The sequence below is a fragment of the Staurois parvus genome, unplaced genomic scaffold (genome assembly GCF_062004578.1).
Source record: "Staurois parvus isolate SC_StPar_1 unplaced genomic scaffold, SC_StPar_1.0 ptg000203l, whole genome shotgun sequence".
Classification (NCBI taxonomy): Eukaryota; Metazoa; Chordata; class Amphibia; order Anura; family Ranidae; genus Staurois; species Staurois parvus.
In genome coordinates this window covers 3,255,007-3,274,257 of record NW_028317999.1, presented here as the reverse complement: position 1 = coordinate 3,274,257, position 19,251 = coordinate 3,255,007, and the positions used below count along the sequence as shown (strand labels likewise).

General features: G+C 39.1%; 1 protein-coding gene across 1 annotated transcript in view; it reads left to right on the top strand.

Moving 5' to 3' along the window:
- Positions 1-1,574: 1,574 nt before the first annotated feature.
- LOC149461414 (meprin A subunit beta-like) overlaps positions 1,575-19,251 on the top strand; it is a 37,658-nt gene continuing 19,981 nt past the window's right edge. Inside the window, exons 1-8 of the mRNA XM_089678364.1 lie at positions 1,575-1,599; positions 4,174-4,217; positions 5,797-5,875; positions 7,159-7,276; positions 10,026-10,204; positions 11,052-11,270; positions 16,875-17,021; positions 17,211-17,426. Of these exons, the coding sequence (XP_089534490.1) occupies positions 1,575-1,599; positions 4,174-4,217; positions 5,797-5,875; positions 7,159-7,276; positions 10,026-10,204; positions 11,052-11,270; positions 16,875-17,021; positions 17,211-17,426 (1,027 nt within the window). The remainder of the gene's footprint in view (positions 1,600-4,173; positions 4,218-5,796; positions 5,876-7,158; positions 7,277-10,025; positions 10,205-11,051; positions 11,271-16,874; positions 17,022-17,210; positions 17,427-19,251) is intronic.

The following is a 19,251-nucleotide window of genomic DNA, read 5'->3' as shown; positions in this document are numbered from 1 at the left end:
CAATGTATACATTGAAGGTAGGCAGTTGGAGGTGGTAAAAATGTGGCTCACTGAAATACCGACAAGAATCCTCCTGCGCTGAAAGGAAGTCTACCTACTGAAAGCTGCCAGCACTTTAACTGATACCCATACAGTGTGTACAATAATCATAAATAGTGCAGCGCTTAAAGCAATACTACGTGCAATACAGAAACTGTGCTCACATACAAATGTGTCAATATTAAATAATATAAATAATATTAAAATATGTTAAATCATTAAATAAAATGTATCTTAAATATAAAGTGCCACTCAAAGATGATCTCTTAACAATAGTGCCCACACAATCAAAAAATATAAAATAATAACAGCCCCCTACAAAGGAGGATAATTTAAACAGTGCTTTAAGTGTAATAAAGTGACCACACTTCAAATACCACTCAAATCATCAAGTAAAATGTCCATGAAAAAACACAAGTGATATAAAATTCATGCAATGTGCAAAACAGTGCTTGTATTCTGTGAGCGTGTCCACACTCTTCACCTCCTAAGGCTAAATTGCCTCCTCACCTCCTCCAAGTGACCCCTAAGGGCCAGACAGCTTTCAGGATCACCCTGGATCTGCCTCTCCCCCCTAGGGATGATGAGAGCTCCCCATATACACCATAGGTAGCGGCGCCCCCCTGTGTTCACTGCCTGTTGGTGAGCAATTATTTTTCAGTAGCTTCCGGTCTGGGGCAATGGGAGTCCCTAAAGAGATCCACACCGTGAGGAGAGGTACTTCCCGTCAGGAAATTGGGATCCAGGGTGATCCTGAAAGCTGTCTGGCCCTTAGGGGTTACTTGGAGGAGGTGAGGAGGCAATTTAGCCTTAGGAGGTGAAGCGTGTGGACACGCTCACAGAATACAAGAACTGTTTTGCACATTGCATGAATTTTATATCACTTGTGTTTTTTCATGGACATTTTACTTGATGATTTGAGTCTTATTTGAAGTGTGGTCACTTTATTACACTTAAAGCACTGTTTAAATTATCCTCCTTTGTAGGGGGCTGTTATTATTTTATATTTTTTGATTGTGTGGGCACTATTGTTAAGAGATCATCTTTGAGTGGCACTTTATATTTAAGATACATTTTATTTAATGATTTAACATATTTTAATATTATTTATATTATTTAATATTGACACATTTGTATGTGAGCACAGTTTCTGTATTGCACGTAGTATTGCTTTAAGCACTGCACTATTTATGAAAAATGTGGCTCAATCACCTATTTTTACTGACCCCTGTCCACCTGTGTGAAAGAAGGGCTTGTTCACGCCATGTCCATTGAGCTGCATTTTTCTGCACATCACATACATATACAGTATAGTGTAAACAGGATACACCGAAGAGCGCCATGTTCATTTCAGAGATGTATGAAGAAGTTAATAACTGTACTGGGTACTGCCAGTACTCATCAACATTGGCTGCAACTGTACAAATGTAATACAGTTCATTTTTTCGTGTATACACCTACTGTATATACTGTTTGTTGTACAATTCACACGTTTTTTTCTCTACACAGGTAACACCATTAAGCTTCCAAAATATATGGATATTATTGACATAAATCAAGGTAAGGTTTTACTATTCCCATTTAGTGTAAATAGCAACCTAAACAGAAGTTGGACAAAATAATGTTGAACAAGTTAGGAGCAGGGGCGGACTGACAACTCATGGGGCCCCCGGGCAATAGGGGATCAAGGGGCCCCTGTGTCCTTGTCCAAACTCAAAAAAGCCTATGAAAAAGGTACCAGGGTCATCTCATGGGGCCCCCTACTGACCCTGGGCCCTCGGGCAGTGCCCGAGTTTCCAAATGGTTAGTCTGCCCGTGGTTAGGAGGTTAAAGTAATTAAAGGGAACCTGCGAGTAGGAAAAATATAGGGCTGCAATTTCTGACTTGTTTTCAAAGGTGATAGTTCCTGGAACTTTCACCTTCACTATCTATGAATTCTGATCCTGGAACAAGTTTACCACTAGTGAAGACTGATTACATGGTGATAATTAAGGAAAACAACAAGAAACTAATGCAGCCACCACATCTAAAAATTGACAAGCTGCAAAATAATACAATTTTGGTTTTGGGTTTAGATACACTTTAAAATAAAGATGAGCATCTTTAAAATAAACTCTGCAAAGGAAGCTTATTTCTGAGAGGTTCACAGGTTCCAATTAAATCACAATTATAAACATAGCTGCAAGGGTGACAACATATTTTGCACATGAGCACAATTTAGTTTTGCTGCATTTGTAATGAAATTTGTTTCGTTTATTCATTTTCAATTGGACTCAAAATGTCTCCAATGGATTTGAAGTATTCAAATCAAATTAGAATTGAAAATATTGAATCCATTTAAATTAATTTTGAAGAATAGCTGGTTAAGGAGCAGGGCAGCCTTCCAGCCGAGGAGCCCTTAACAACCATGACTCATCTGCTGTCAGCAGGATTACCCACTGACAGCAGAATATAAAGAAACAATGCCGACATTAAAAAAAAAACAACATGGGAGCCCTCTCAAATCTGTACCAGGACCTTCTGGTGTGGTGTGGATTTTAAGGGGAACCCCACACCAAAATTTAAAAAAAATGATGTAGGGTCCCCCCAAAATCCATACCAGACCCTTATTCGAGCATGCAGCACGGCAGGTCAGGAAAGTGGGGGGGACAAATGAGCGCCCCCCCCTTTCTGAACTATACCAGGCCACATGGCCTCAACATGAGGGGGTGCTTTGTCCCCATGTTGATAGGAACAAGGTTCTCTTCCCCACAACCCTGGGTGGTGGTTGTGGGGGTCTTCCAATGGGGGACTTATTAGAATCTGGAAGCCCCCTTTAACAAGGTGGCCCTTAGATCCTGCCCACCCATGTGAATGAATACGGAGTACATTGTACCCCTACTCATTTACCAAAAAAGTGTCAAAAATAAATTAAAACACAGAGACAGTTTTTGACAAGTACTTTATTAAAAAATAAAATAAAACAATGTCCCCGAGAGTAAATCAAGCATTAATCACAATGAATGCCGCTGCCCCCAAAAAAAGTTTAAAGAAGAGCTTCGCACTTGTTGCTTGCCTCCCAGCTTCTGACATGCCGAGTTCCCACCAACGGTAAATAAACAAAGGGGCAGAGTCACCGGTGACAGCATAACATACAGTTATAGTTCATATTCTTAACCAAGAGAAAAGGTAGAAAGGGAGCGGCCAGTGGGAAAAATTGCCAGTGGGAGCAAAAGTACAGTATATCATCAGTGCAACTGAGAAATGTCATGAAAAAATGAAAAAAAAAATGTCCTAGTGTTAGTTTAAGAAAAAATGCCACTGCGTTGGTGGTCAATAGGAAGAAGAATGCCTTGGTGTCAGTGGAAGAAAAAAATACACTGGAATCAGTGGAAATTGTGTGGAAAAATGCCCTGGCCTTGGTGGTTAAAATAATGGTAAGACATTGGTGTTGTGTAAAAGAGCATATGTGTTAGTGACCTGTGAGAAGAAAAACACCCTGGTGACAATAGTCAGTAGAAGGAAGAATGCCCTGGCAGTGGAGGTCAGTGAGAGGAAGAATGACATAGTGGCATTTATCAATGGGATTAAAAATTCCCTGCCATCAGTATTTTAGTGTTTGGCAAAAAATTGCCCTAAAATTGACCATCAGTGATAACTGGCATCTGTGTCAGTGGGAATAGAAATATGGGGACTTCTCAGGTAGGTCAGTGACCCTTGGAACTGAGTTGGGTTAGAGGGTACTACAGGCATCATGAGGATTGGTGAATGAACTTTAATGTGGGGTTTAAGGGGAACTGCCATTGCCATGCTGCAGAGTGTCTTAGAACAGCTCTGTATGATCCAGGAAATTTACAAACCACAGGCTCAGTGTCACTTCCCAGCGCCCTGCAGATGTCAAGCAGGCAGACTCAGCTTTCTCATGATACAGTATGTTCCCTAAGAAAAGAGTACTTCTACATGTAGCAGTTCACCAATGGAGTAACATGTAGTAACATGCCTCTGACAATTAAATCAGTATCCAGTACTTTCAGGGCTTTACATTTTGCACACCAGAGACATGCTGCTCTTTTACATATTTATTTTCTTCAAGCTTATGTTGTGTTTAAAGAAATATACACATGCACTATACATATCTGGAATTTTGTCTTTCAGCGGCTGGCTTGGACTTGTTTGAAGGCGACATTAAAATTGATAAGGTTAGAGTTCTTGATCTTTGCAGATATTTGTGCAATAGATATTGTCCCATTGTGAAATTTTATAAAAGCAATTGACTTCCAGTTATGTTAAATAATAATGAATATCATTTTAATAAAATACAGTGTTGCCAACCAATATAAGTATGGGGGCTACTATTTGTCAACATCTTTTTATGAAAATGCTAGTTCCCTGACTGTCATGCAGAACCAATAGTTTCAGTACTTAAAGAGTAACTTCATTTTTGTTGAGAAAAAAACAATCCCCTGTTCTGCTTTCACAATCTAAGCACTGAAGTGTGATCTCTATAACTGATCCATTTGTGGTTATATAGCTTAACTTACAGTCTCAGTAGGTTGGCGGACAGTGACTTGATCCAAATGACATCCTGTAGATCATACGAAGCTTCAATCCAAAACTTGTGCAGATCATAACAAATGAATGATAGGTCAAAAATCATAGTGTCTCTAGCTCCAATGGAATCCAGCACATGTGATGCATGGAGACTAAAGCATGAGGAAGAAGAAGGGTGGGACTAACTACATAGAGCATCCCCTAGCTACAGAGTGAGGAAGGCAAAAATTATTTAAAGGCAAAAAAACAGCAATAAATGTGTAACATGATATCCCATCTGGATGATCAATGTGCGTTTCAAGGATTTGTGGCAGATCCCTACTTGTTTCACCTCTGAAGAAAAGGTTGTTTTCCTTCTGCATAGCATATCAGATTGGAAATTACTTTTTCACTATTAATCAGTCGATGCACTTGCAGTCTTCTAATGAGGAAAGTTGCAGCATCCATATTCCTGTAGTAATTATCCCTCTGGAAGTATCTCACTAAAACTAGATTTTGTGTTGCAGAAGATGCCTAAAATCTGAACTGTATCTTAGTGCAGACTTCCTTGAAAATTAGTGAGCCAATCATATTTGACAGTGACATTTCTGGTGAAATTCTGTACTTCAACTGTGTACAGAACACCTCCAGGTCACCATATTGCATTGAATTCTACAGAACATTACAAATCTGAACATTGAAAAGGAAAAGTAACTTAATAACATTAAATTACAATATGGTTTGCATAGCAATTGTATAAGTAATATTATTATTTTTGTATTTGCTATATTTAAAAAAAAAAAAAAAAGTGGAGTAACCTTTCAAGATGGCCATACACTAATCGAAATTTGGCTGGTTCACATGAGTCCAGGCTAATTTCAATCAGTGTGTGGGCTACCCTGTTCATAAGAAGTCAGGGACATATTAGAAATTTTTCCATCAATCAGCGCTTGTAGCTAATCAACAGGAGAGGTGAGCAGGGAGACCTTTATTACAAATTTATTTTAGCAACAGAATTGCTTCACACAATGTGTACATCCTTCAATGACAGTGCCCTTCTTTTTTTTTTTTTTAAATAAAATATAGTGTGGGCAGCACTGCTTAGAGGTTCTTAAATAGATACATAAATGCACAAAGCAGCTGTAAAGGAGTGTGCTAGGAAATTGATTGGTGGTACTTTATTATTGTTGTGCTTGTATTATTAAAAAATATTGGTATGGCCCATAATGTCATACTTTCTTTCAATAGAAAAATACAAGAAATGCAATAATTGGTGATAACTACAGGTGGCCACAGACAATCCCATACTACCTAGAGGACAATCTAGGTATGTATTAAAGTATTAATTCTGCTTACATTTCATCCATCTCTTAGTAAATTGACCTCACAGTTCAGAATTAAAAAAAAATCATTTTTACTGGATTGATTTAAGTTTCACCAAAAGGAGAAATTACTTAATGTAATGTCATTGTCACATGGAAAGTCTATTAGTAAATGCTGCAATAATTAGGTGTAACACACAGCTCTTGCTCACCCTGGGCTCATCCAGCACAGATAGTACCTTGCCTTGCCATGTAAATATGACATCTACCAAAAGAAAACAAATTTACCGGGCATAAACAAGCTGCCCTCACAAGTAAAACCTATCACTCACACTTAAACTCCACTACCATGTAACCCTCCATTAGCTTGCACCTTAGTACATAACCAAGCAGTAAAACTAGCAGATAACCTTCCCCAAGTAATTAAAGTTGACCCTTTTTCTAGTCCCAAAAAAAGAACCCTTAATGTTTGAACCTTAACACTTAACCTAATAACCCCATGGTACCCCCACGGTTTAAAGCTGTTTTAAACCCAAAAACAAAAATGTAATATATTGCAGATTATTAATATCTAGGTGGTGGCTGCATCTGTTTCCTATTTTTAGGCCTTTTTCACACATTTTCATGTGTTGATGTAGCCAGCAAACCTGTTTAACAGACCAAGCCATTCATCAAAAGTGACAGTTAGAGGGTTGGGTCAAACCATATAATACTGACAGGGGTGCTAACAATGGTTAACTTTTTGTCTTTTTTATAAAAGCTTTATCCCAGAAGAAAAACAAATGTTGCTGTAATTGCTTAAAAAGTGTTAGCTGGAGTTCAGCTTTAATTTGTTAGCCAAGTCAATCGAAATTTGTAGTGTACCCAACCCTACTGTTTCCCCAGACTGACAATGCTGCTCTCTAAAGGTGTCTCCATTGCCTCTCCAGTGGAGCGAATATACTGTGTCCTAAGACAGGAGTGTATTACTGACCAGATCACTAGGTGAAAATAAAGAAATTAAAAAAGAAAACAAATGCAGCCACCACATTTAAGGAGTGGAAAGCTGCAAAGTATAAAATGTTTGTATTTGATTTTAATAATGCTTTAACCTTTACACAAAGTTAACCCCTTGCATTTAGCCTTGACTATAGATTACCTTTAAAAAAGGAAAGTTAAATAACAATGTTGATACTATTTCTGTACCATTATAGATAATAATATTACATCTCAACATTACCTTTATTTGCATTGATGGTCTGATACATAGCAGTGACTATAACCATCTGTGTGTATTTTTTCATTAAAGAAATTAATGCCAAGGGTATTATACTGCAAGCATTTGAACGCTACAGGCTGAAAACATGCATTGATTTTAAGCCATGGGCTGGAGAAAAGAACTATATTTCCGTATTTAAAGATAGTGGGTAAGTAATAAACATAGAAACAAAAAGATATGCTTTGTTTATATATGCCAGAGGAATAGCTGAACTCCTCTAGACCAGGAATATTTTAACACACTTATCCATTTATTAACTGAGACAATGCACACACTGATAAGACAGGCAGGGCCATGGATAAGGGGGTAACACCAGTCCTCCTGTACGGGGCACAAGCCAGCAAGGGGAACCAGGCAGCTGGGTGAATTGGATGTAGGTAGGGAGGGTGATTACTGGAACCGATCCCCTGTATGGCTCTCTCTGCAACAGACGAGAGCTGGCTTTTCCTCCTCTCCCTCCGGATGGCTTTCAGCTGCTGCAGAGAGAGCGTTACAGAGGATGATTTCAAGTAATTGCCACCCCACCTCACCCATCACCCTCCTTGTGCACCATGCATTTCCCCCTGCTGCCCAGGCCCCTCTGTATGCCTCCATCCCTGCAGTGCTTTCAGCTTCCCTCCTTACATTTACCAGCCCCTGACCTTCCTGAATGAACACAATGAATGATCGGTACCAATAGCTCGCTGTGTTCATTCATAATTGAAGCATAGTAAACCTTGTTTACTTTGGGGGGCCCTGTCAGATTGGCTGTATGGGGCCCCGTGGTTTTTAATAGCAGCCCTGAAGACAGGATAGGGCCACACACTGTAAATGTTGACCATTGTCCTGTAATAGGAATCCCAGCTTCAGCTCAGTCCCTTCTCATTGGCCACAACCCACTGATGTGTTTCCCCCTGATTGGGCACAGTCATCGAGGCTCTAAGCTCAATGAGGTGAAACATATCAGGGGGTTGTGGTCAACAGGAGGGGACTGAGCTGAAATCGGGATTCCTATTACAGGACAACAATCAACGTTTACAGTGTGTGGCCCTAGCTTGTTTTATCTTGTTACTGGAGCAAGATGGGCTCCCTTAGAGGACAGGCACCTTCAGCAGTTTAAGAATCTGAACAGATCTTATACACAATGGGCTTTGAGCGCAACAGCCAGCACTATACAGTTGACACCATACACATCAACACTTCACACAACTAAATACACTTGTCAGTGCATAAATGTATATCATAAAAGACATACACTATAATGTTGCTCCAGTTGGTGCAATAAATGGAAGAGCATTCTAGAATTAATAATATAACTTGGCTCCCAGAGTCATAGGCCTTGTAGCTAGTGCTGCTTCTCATATTGTTATGTCTATGCTAGGGATGAGGGTCAGGTTTGCCGCTACCATGGGTTTGTGGTGAATCCCTGGGATTAACGAAGTGCAAAAAGCATGTACCTTTGCCCAAAAATATTGCAGGTTAATATCAGAAATAAAGAACAACCTATATTGCAGTGAATGGCCTTTTTTCTCCAGATCAGCTAAGTTACAAGTGGTAATATTTTGAAGCAATGGATAACCCAAAGCCCTTTCTATATGAGGGCTCACAGCAGTGTTATTGTCAGTGTGTATTGGAACTATTAGTAGAGCTGACAATTCCATGTAAGGAGAATTTAAAAAAAAGTTTGATATTGATAACTGTCCTAGTTGGCAGTGCCTGGCTTCCTGTGCCTTTTGTTTCACAACAACTATAAATGGTAATAACTGAATAGAAATTTATCATTTTAAAGTTTGCAAACTTTGAACAATATTCGCCAAACTGAGACTCAAACCCAGACAGATTTGCTTATCCCTAGTCACTTCCACATGTAAAGACTTCCTTTACATCATATAAACTTTCCACATGCCAACAGAACCAAAAGCTTAAACACTGTATTGCAGGATTTTCCAAAACTTGATAAAATGTTTTATGTACAATTCTAAGATTTCCAATTGTTCGAATCAGCTACCAGTGCATTTGCTTCTATTTGCACTTCTTCCAGGCTTTTATCTTGCATTTACTTTATTTTCTATTTTACAGTGCAAGTGTGTCTAGTGAAAGCCCTGGTGTTTCCAAGACTGGACTCCCTAGTAAATCCTGGAAAAATTTAGTATCAAGTGTAGTAGGAGGTGGGGGGCAGGGATCACCAGTGCAGCTGTATAATACACAGAAACAGGATTTATTCTTTAAGAGGGCAACAAATATGCTCCCAGCAGCAAACACAAAATTGTCTTTTCTTCACAAATGACAACATGCTCTATGGAGACTCTATGGAGTCTCCTACATTCAGGCTGCATTCACACAGGCGTTCAGACACAGTGCAAATCCCAGCACGAAGCTATTTTAGCTTCTTTGTTGGAAAAGACCGCTGTTTACACAGCTCAGAAGCTCAAGCTGAAATTTACATATACATGCAGTGACTCATTTTTTTTTATCATAAGGATCTTTCCTAGAATTCAGTCAGACAAAGTGAGTCTTGGGGCAGTCTACTAATGTTGTGCTGTCTCTTTAGCTAACCCATTGTGTTCTGGGAACCCTGTGTCTGTGTATGTCATGTATTTGTAAAATAAAGATTGTATTCATAAAAAACCCTATAAAAACATAAACTAAACATTAATTTAAAAACCTATTAAAATGAGGAATTATTAGGATTTCAATGATCCATCCCATCATACTTTCCCTTAAAGTCAGAAATGGGTTACAATGAACAGTAAGTCTGTGTTGGTATTTCTTTATTTACAAAAAAAATACCTGGCAATGAAAAATCATATGAAAATGAAGTTTTTGTAAGACATAAGTATTTTGCATGGAATGCTTTCCTGTTTGATTTCCAGTAAATAAAAGCCATACATTAGAGTAACTATTATTATCTATTTTAGATGCTATTCATACATTGGAAACCAGCACTGGGGAAAACAACCACTTTCTATTGGATCAGGATGTGATACTATTGAAGTAGTTCAACACGAGTTCCTTCATGCTTTGGGTTTTTATCATGAGCAATCACGATCTGACCGTAACGACTATGTAACTATTGTGTGGAAAAATATCCAACCTGGTAAACTGATATTACATTTAATATAGATACATGTATTGTAAGGGCAGCAGCCTCTCCTTCATTGTCTCTTGGGTTAGATAGCCCAGGTAGCTAGTGTTCATACCACAGGTAAGGTTTCAAATTGCCTGCTACAACCAACTAAATTGTGCTTCCATCATCAGTGAAAAAATCACAAACAGTATTTCCAGAATGCAATATTGTAGGAAGCTTGTAAACAGAAATACAAAAAAAGCACTAAAATATAAGCTTGCTGCACCTCAAGTAATTTCTACCAGGATAATTGACATTGTATCAGTTGATTTTGCATGCAAAAAGCTGCTGTCCTAAAGATTCTCTCCATAGAGCCAAGAGCTCAGACTTAACTAAGGTGATCAAGATCAAGCACAGCAGCATTATAATTGGTCTATAAAAATACTCAAATTATTATGTAGCTGGTTTATTTCCACTTCCAATTTTTCTTTTTCTAAATCTTTAAATTTGGGATACAGATACTTAAGCACAATTACACATAAATAGTAGCACCCTCCACACACACAACCCTTTGTGAATACCTGTTTTTCCTATTCTCTTTCCCTATTCTCGATGCTTTCCCCATTCTAGAAGTACTGTATGAGGTATTCTCATTTTTCGTCCATTATTTTTATATTACATTATATTACATTTTCTGGGAACAAGCATTTAAGCTGAAATGCCACATTTATGTATAAAAAAAATCTCTCAGACACCCATACTTTACATTAATTTATTATCATTTCTATTTAACTGTGTTTTACCTGTCAAACACAATGCTCAGGTGCTACTGATAAATCCATATTCATCATTCATATTTTTTTTTTATTTTTTTTAGGCAAAGGACATAATTTTGAAGCCTATGATGATAAAACCTTGAGCTTTCTAAATGTTCCTTATGATTACACCTCTTTAATGCATTACAGCAAAACTTCTTTTCAGATTAGTAATGAGTCAACAGTCATACCTAAGAATCCTGACTACATTAATATAATTGGCAACCAAATGGATTTCGGTGAAAGTGATGTCTTAAAGTTAAACAAATTGTACAACTGCTGTAAGTTCTTACTAAGCCTAAACTACTACCTCTCTGCCTCTCTAGCAATACAATATGACTTTCCTGACTTTAGGGCTAAGATTCACCCACTTGGTGAACCTCGATTGTCAATAAGGGTACTCTGAATAGACAGGGGAATGGCAGTTGTGGAAGCTTAACCCTGAAGTCAGGTAAGTTAGACTCTTAGCTATAAAGATAAATGCGTTTCAGAGAGGCTTATAGAAGGGCTGAGATGCTGAGCCAATTGCTGGTCAGGCATCTGGGTGGATCCTGACATTAAAATTGGGATCCCTCCAGAGTCTGGACTGGCTCAGTGATATCAGCCGCTGTTGGCTGAATCTGGGTCATAAGAGTACAGAACTAAGTGCATTTCTGTGACCCTCAGGAGAAGTAGGGCCAAAAGAGCTTTGATCATACTTCTCATTTATTGGTAAGATAATGATAAGAAAGATTTTAAGGTCTTTAAATGAAAACAAATATATCATGTCCATACAGCATATATCAATTTGTTAGATTAGATCAAGCACCTCACCAGAATGTTTCTAGTTCTACTTCTGTAGAAGCACTAATGATGGCCAACCATGAAACAGCTGTATGCAATTTGGAATAAATGTCTTTAAAATATAAGGCTGTATCTGTGCTATAAACCAGTGTTTTTGAATGGGAAGTTGGTGTCAAGGACATACTTTGAAGAACAAATCTCATTTTGTGCTCTGTGCTGGAAGCAAACTTTGCAAATACCTTCTGTTTTAAAGGATAAGTCCATCTTTGGGAATATGTTACATGTTCCAGCCATTTTTGGGTGGAACATGTACCATGTACCTGCTCCAGAAGCTCTCCCCCCGATCCCCATCCTCCCTGTGATAAAAGGCCAGGGATCTTCTCCGCACACCAGCTGTCACAACTTGAAAAGAGCACAGCGCCATCCACATGGCCGTGTCATTCATCCATAGAGTTCAATGAATGAATAAACTACAAGTACAGACAGCCTTTGTGGTTGATGACTTGAAGTTCTCAATGAACTACTAGGGCACAGGAGATCATCCTCACAGTTTTTGATTCCTCCTGGACTGATGTAACTGCCTGCTAATATTGGAGGTATGGGCAAAGAGCTACACAGACAGTCTGCACATATGATCTGAGGAAGAGGCAAGTCCCTGAAACATGTTATCATGTTGACTGGCTTCTCTGCTTGACATGGTTTGACATGGTTTGAGTGCTCTCCTATGCTTCCAGTTTACCCTCACCAGCCCTTGTTTGGGTGGTCTTTCGCTAGGTGTATGACATAATAACCAGACACGTGACTTCTGGCGGACATGCCATCCCATTGATCCCACTGGCTGCCATCTATACTCCCTTCCCATTGTCCTGAGGCTCTTGGGCTGAGCAACCTACAGTTAGATTCAGGATTATGTGTCATCCTCCAGCTTTTGGGAATATGTGTTTCTCCTCTCCAGTGGCTTGGTGATGTATCAGTCTGGGCACTCCTACATGTCATGCTATTTAATCCAACATTAAACTGAATTTCGATTTTAATTATTCCTGGGCTTGTGACTCTATTGACTTCCGCAGTGTTTGGAGCGCTCCTTTATTTGGTGTTTACAGACAGTCTGCTGGTGCCTGGGTGCAATGCTTTACAGGTGCCTTAAAATAAATAAATAAATGCACATTTGTTTTACTTGAAAAAAATAATGTGTTTTGTTTATATTTTTTATAATATTGAACTTTTCTTTTAAGAAAGCTGTACTGTGTTTGTCACTAATTAAGTGGGTGGGGGAGGGGGCTTTTTGGTTCCTCTTAGACCATATAACCATAATGTGTTTTTTGTTCCAATGTATTAGATCAGAATTAATCACTGTGCATGGAATATTTGAAAACACCATAGTTACTGTTTTACTCAATTCAGTCCAAATTATGATCAGAATAATATACAATTTAATTTTAAAAAGTTTTTTTTTGCCTGCTCCAAAAGGGTTGCAAAGAAAAAATATTAGATATAATATTCATGCTACAACCAAATAGAAAACACCAATATTTTATGATATGTGCAATAATTTCCTCTTTGGCCCAACCTCAAATATTGAAGATTACCCTTACATGCTTTGGATTTTCATTAGATGTGATCTGATTATCTAAACAAACACATATAATTTGTTTATCATATAATCTGATTAAACAATTTTAGGTCCCTTTGCAAAATGTGGTTTACATTTCATCAATTCAGAAAAGGGTATTTCTGGAAACTTTAGGTTAGGGGTATTGAATTAAAATTCAAGGAGGTCCGGTCACTAAAATTTTCTTCTGGCCGAGGTCCGAATAGGGTGTGCCCATCAGCGTGCCCCCTTACATTAGGTAACGCCATCAGAGTGCAACTTTACATCATGTATTCCCATCACATCAGGTGCCCCCTTCAGAGCGCTCCTTTACATCAGTTGTACCCATCAGAGTGCCCCTTTACATCAAGTATCCCCATCACATTGCCACCTTACATCAGGTATTCCCATCAGAGTTCCTCCTTACACTCAAAGTACCACTTTCTATCATATTTCTCCATCAGAGTGCCCCTTTCCATCACATGTGCCCATCAGAGTGTCCCTTTCCACAGTATGTGCTCATTTATGTCCCCTTAACAAAAAAGGGGCCCGTCAGAGGGCCCCCTTAACATAAAATGTGCTCATCAGAGTGCCCCCTAACATAAAATGTGCTCATCAGAGTGCCCCTTAATATAAAATGTATCCATCAGAATGCCCCTTAACATAAAATGTGCTCATCAGAGTGCCCCTTAATATAAAATGTATATATTAGAGTGCCCCTTAATATAAATGTGCTCATCAGAGTGCCCCTTAACATAAAATAAGGGACATGCTGATGGGCATATTTTATGTTAAGGGGCACCCTGAGGAGCACATTTATATTAAGGGGCACTCTGATGGATACATTTTATATTAAGGGGCACTCTGATGGGCACATTCTATGTTGTGGCCATCAGAGTGCACCTGAACATTAAATGTGCTCATCAGAGTGCCCCTTAATATAAATGTCCCCATCAGAATGCCCCTTAACATAAAATAAGGGGCATGCTGATGAGCACTTTTTATGTTAAGGGACACTCTGATGGGCACATTTATATTAAGGGGCACTCTGATGGGCACATTTATATTAAGGGGCACTCTGATGGGCACATGTTATGTTAAGGGGCACTCTGATGGTTACATTCTATGTTGTGTCCATCAGAGTGCCCCTTAACATTCAATGGGCCCATCAGAGTGCCCCTGTAATACTATACCCTACCTTGAGGGCAGACAGGAGCTGTGCTGGGATCCTTGCTGGACGCTTGTGTACAAGGAGGGAGCAGGAGTCGGAAAGACAGAGAGCTGAAAGGGGCGGGGCGCACACATGATGTCATGTTGCCGGATCTGCCATTGCGGCCTGGCTGGCTGGCGGTCTGGGCAGCAGTGCTGCTGGGCCAATCCGCAAACTGCGGTCTGCCATTTAGTGACGGCTGCTTTAGGTTATATTGTGCTAAAATGGATTTTGGTGCCCTCCACTGGCTACTAAGCTACATTACGTCTAAAACAAGGCATAACCTATATTATAATTTTACAACTTAAAGTGTATTTAACCACTTCAAGTCCAGACACTTTCACCCCTTCCTGCCCAGGCCAATTTTCAGCTTTCAGCGCTACCATGCTTTGAATGACAATTGCGCGGTCATGCAACACTGTACCCGTATTCATTTTTTAGCATTTTTTTGAGACAGATAAAACTTTATTTTGGTTGTATTTATTCACCACTGGGATTTTTATTTTTTTGCTATATAAATGAAAAAGTCCACAAATTTTGAAGAAAAATGTTTTTCTTATAAAATTTTGCAAATAAATAATCTTTCTTCATAAATCTTGGCCATAATGTATTCAGTTATCTTTTTGGTAAAAAAACAAAAAAAACAAAATTAGTTTATAACCAAAAACTATAATCTTTCAAAAAAAATTTTTATTTTTATTTTATTTGTATATATTATTATGTTATTTTTTTTGTTTTTTTTCACATACTGTCACCCTAGCAGTACAGTGTCACCATAGTGACACTGTACTACTTGTGGGGGGTGATGAAGATTTTTTTTTTTTTACACTGATTGCTTTTATACCCATAAAGGCTGTAAAAGCAATAATTTCTCTTTCTCTCTGGCTGCATTCTTGCAGCCATTGAGAAATACTGTGTGAGCTGTGATTGGTCACAGCTTGTCACATGGTACAAGGCTGTTGTGAATAGCCCTGTACCATGTGACCTCTGTGACCATTCACAGATTTCACAAGTAGTAAGCAATGATGTCAGAAGTGACATCTTGCTAACTCTCTTCATGTGATCACTGATTGGCCAATCAGTGATCACATGATCAGGATCTCACACAGAGGTCCTGTACAACGAGCGGCGTTCCACTGTGTCCGGAGGACACAGCGGGCACCAGATCGCGGTGATGCATACTTCCAGGGAGCGCACACAAGCGGGGAGCAGGGAGGCCATTTATAAAAGGCCACCCGCTCCTGCACTGCCACCGTCCGGCCATTTATATACATGGGCCGGACGGGAAGTGGTTAAACCTTAACAATAAACTTTATTTGCTCCCTTTTGGTTTTTTAAATATACTATTGAAAGAACTGTGTTATACCTGTTTTGTAAACTGTTGATCTTGTCAGAAACGCAGAGCCATCCTGTGTCATCTATGTTGTGTTATCTCAAAGAGTCTATATAGCCTTCCTATGTTTGGACTACATTGTACAAATGATTTAGTGCCTATGCTTTTGAGCTATAGACAGTGGAAGCAGTTGAAAAGTTTAGCTAAAGAAAACTGGGGAGTGATGACACCACTCAGCTCACACAAATGCTATGTGTTGTAAGCCCACAACATAAAATTAAAGTGACAATAAATGATATCCTTACTCTCTAAAAATATTCCATACATATCCACTACTTAATGACCCTGTAAATCTAATTTTCATGAAATTACATCTTACTGTGTTTTTTGGCTTTCTTGTAATGCCCTCTATGAGTCCTTGAAACTCTCCTTTTCCCACTTAATTCCATTTGTTTGGAATGAGCAGTACATGTTAGTTGTGGTCATGTGCTCTGCTCTATGCACACTACAAATCCCATAGTCCATAGTCCATCTTGAGAGTAAGAAATAGAGGATGACTATGTTCCTACATACAGTGGGACCATGGAGAATATTTGTAGGCACCCCCTACCAGGGAGTTGGAACACAGCTGTGAAACAAAAAAAGGAATTTGAAGATTTTTGGGAAGCTGAGAGTATTGGACGGTGCTTTTTTGAGTTAAGAATACATACTTATTTTTATACCTTATTTTTACTTTTTTAAAGCAGAATTTGGTGTCACTTTTGGTGCATTTTCAGCAAGTATTTTTCTGTTTCTGAAGGGTCTTTAAAGGGATGAAAATTTTTAATCAAATGTTATCAAACCGCGCCTGTTTAGTCACAACTGTCTCTGATTTTTTTCCATTGTGCCATTTGCAAATAAGTGATACTGCATTTTGGTGAACGTCAATCAAATTGTCTAATTTATGACTATAATTCTCTATTGCACAGCATCGTCTCTCACTTTCCTGGATTCATGCAGCTTTGAACGAGATGTAATTTGTGGCATGTTGCAGAGTACAAGTGATTCTTCTGATTGGGAGCGCATTTCTAACATTTCAAATGGTCCAAATTCTGATCACACATTCCTTGGAAAAGGTAATTTCCAGTGGCCTAGTCAATAGAAAAGACAGCTAGAGTGTAATACTAAGCAAAAATGATCAGTCACTAGATCAGATGAGTGGGTGTCATGGTGTCACTATTCCCTACTGCATATGCCTCTAGTATGCCTGTGTATTATATGAGCTAGAGCTCATTTTATTTGTTTTTATTCAGGTAAATTATCAGACACAGGCTACTTCATGCACTTCAGCACCAGCACTGGCAACACTGGGAGCAATGCTATACTTGAAAGCCGATTATTCTATCCTAAGAGGGCATATCAGTGTCTGGAATTCTTCTATTATCACAGTGGTAGTGAAAGTGACCAGCTCCAAATCTGGATTAAAGAATACACAACTGACAAACCCAATGGTGTTCTGAAATTAGTGGATTCCGTATCTGGTAAGGATGACAAGAATTGGTTCTTATGCTGTGCATATAATATCATATATGTGTATCTGTGTTAAAATACAGTGTCAATTAAAACAAAGTTCCAGCCATTTTTGTGTTTATTAAAAGTCAGCAGCTACAAAATCTGCTACACTTACCTATCCCGGGATCCCGTGATGTTCTCACCCATGCTGTCCCTTCTCCCCTTCTCTCCTCCACGGCGCCGGCATCTCTACTGTGGGCATCAGACTGTGATAGCCTGCGGCTTCAAAGCCTGGTGCCCACTGCGCATGTGAGAGTCGCGCTGTGCTTCCTAATTGGTCTGGCAGTCTTCTGGGACCTGTGGAAGTTCCCAGGAGACTGCGGGAGGAAGGAGGGGACCAAACTTCCGTCTCACTTTGCCGCGGTGAACTGAGACGGAAGTGGGAGCGAGTACCTGTCAAAAACAGGTATTTGCTCCCCCCCAAAAGGTGGCAAATATGGCAGTGGAGGGGGGAGGAGGCAAATAAGCGGAGCTTCTGCTTTTGAGTGGAACTCCACTTTAACTAAAAATGATATTAACAGTGCATCTAAACCAAAGAACAAAAATGTAATATATTGCAGCTCTCCAGCCCTTAGATGTGGTGACTGCAGTAGTTTTCTTTTTTCAAGCATTTTTTTTTTTATTATCTTAACTGGCAATTCTGGCAGTAACACACATTTTGTCCTAGCATAACAACTATCATTCACCATACAGTATTAGGATAACAGAAACGTTGGAATATGGAAACCCATCCTTCTCCTCATCCAATGGGCAAATTAAGAAAAGGCTCTACTCCCAAGCCAACAACTTCAACCTGTCCAAGCCCACCCTAAGACATCGCACTCACCGCTATTCACCACTTTTTTAAAACAAGCTTTTTTCATCTTCGAGTGACACAGGCTCCCCTCTTCTATTCTTCATACAATAAAAGCAGGACCATAAATCATTTTTTTCCTGCGGGGTTCAGATTTCAGTACCCAGATTAAAAATATGAGGCAGTGCCTTCGTGTATCATAAACAATCGTCATGTTTTTTTTTCTTAAAAAACTGTTTTTATTTAATATCTCAGTGCTGATGACCTACCTCATCCAATCTCTTTCTGCCATTTCCTGTTACAGTACAGTACCTTAGTTGTTAGCAGTTTTGCCTTGAGCCCTCGGTTCAAATACAAATCAGGACACTACCTGTGTAATGTTTACATGTTCACCCTGTGCTTTCATGAGCCTCCTCCCTCGCACTAAAGACGTGCTGAGGTTACTTGACTGATGTAAAAAATTGGCCGTAGTATATGTACGCATGTAAAATAGGGACCTTAGATTGTAAGCTCCTTGAATGGACTGATGTGAATATACAGTATGTAAAGCACTGTGTAAATTGTGGGCGCTATTTACAGTATAAAGCATAATAAGGCAGAAAAAGATCAAGTGGTCCATTGAGTCTGTTGCTTTTTTTTTTTTTTTTTTTTACACCTTTTGTCTGGGTATAGATCTAGCTTTGTCCCAGGCATCTTTAAAATCACTTACTGTTGACCTACCACCTCTGCTGAAAGTCTGTCCAAGCATCAACTACTCATCTAATAAAATAATTATTTCAAGGGTTAGTTCTGAACCTTCTTCTTAAGGTTCTGTCTCTGTGTTTTTCATCTTCTCTTCATCTTAAAAATACTGCCATATTGAACCTTATTCACACCCTTAACCATTTGTCCTCCAGAGGATTTATCCCACTTCCCTGACCAGTCCATGTTTTGCGGTACAGCACTGCATTACTTTATCTGACAATTGCACAGTCATACAACACTGTACATAAATGAAATGT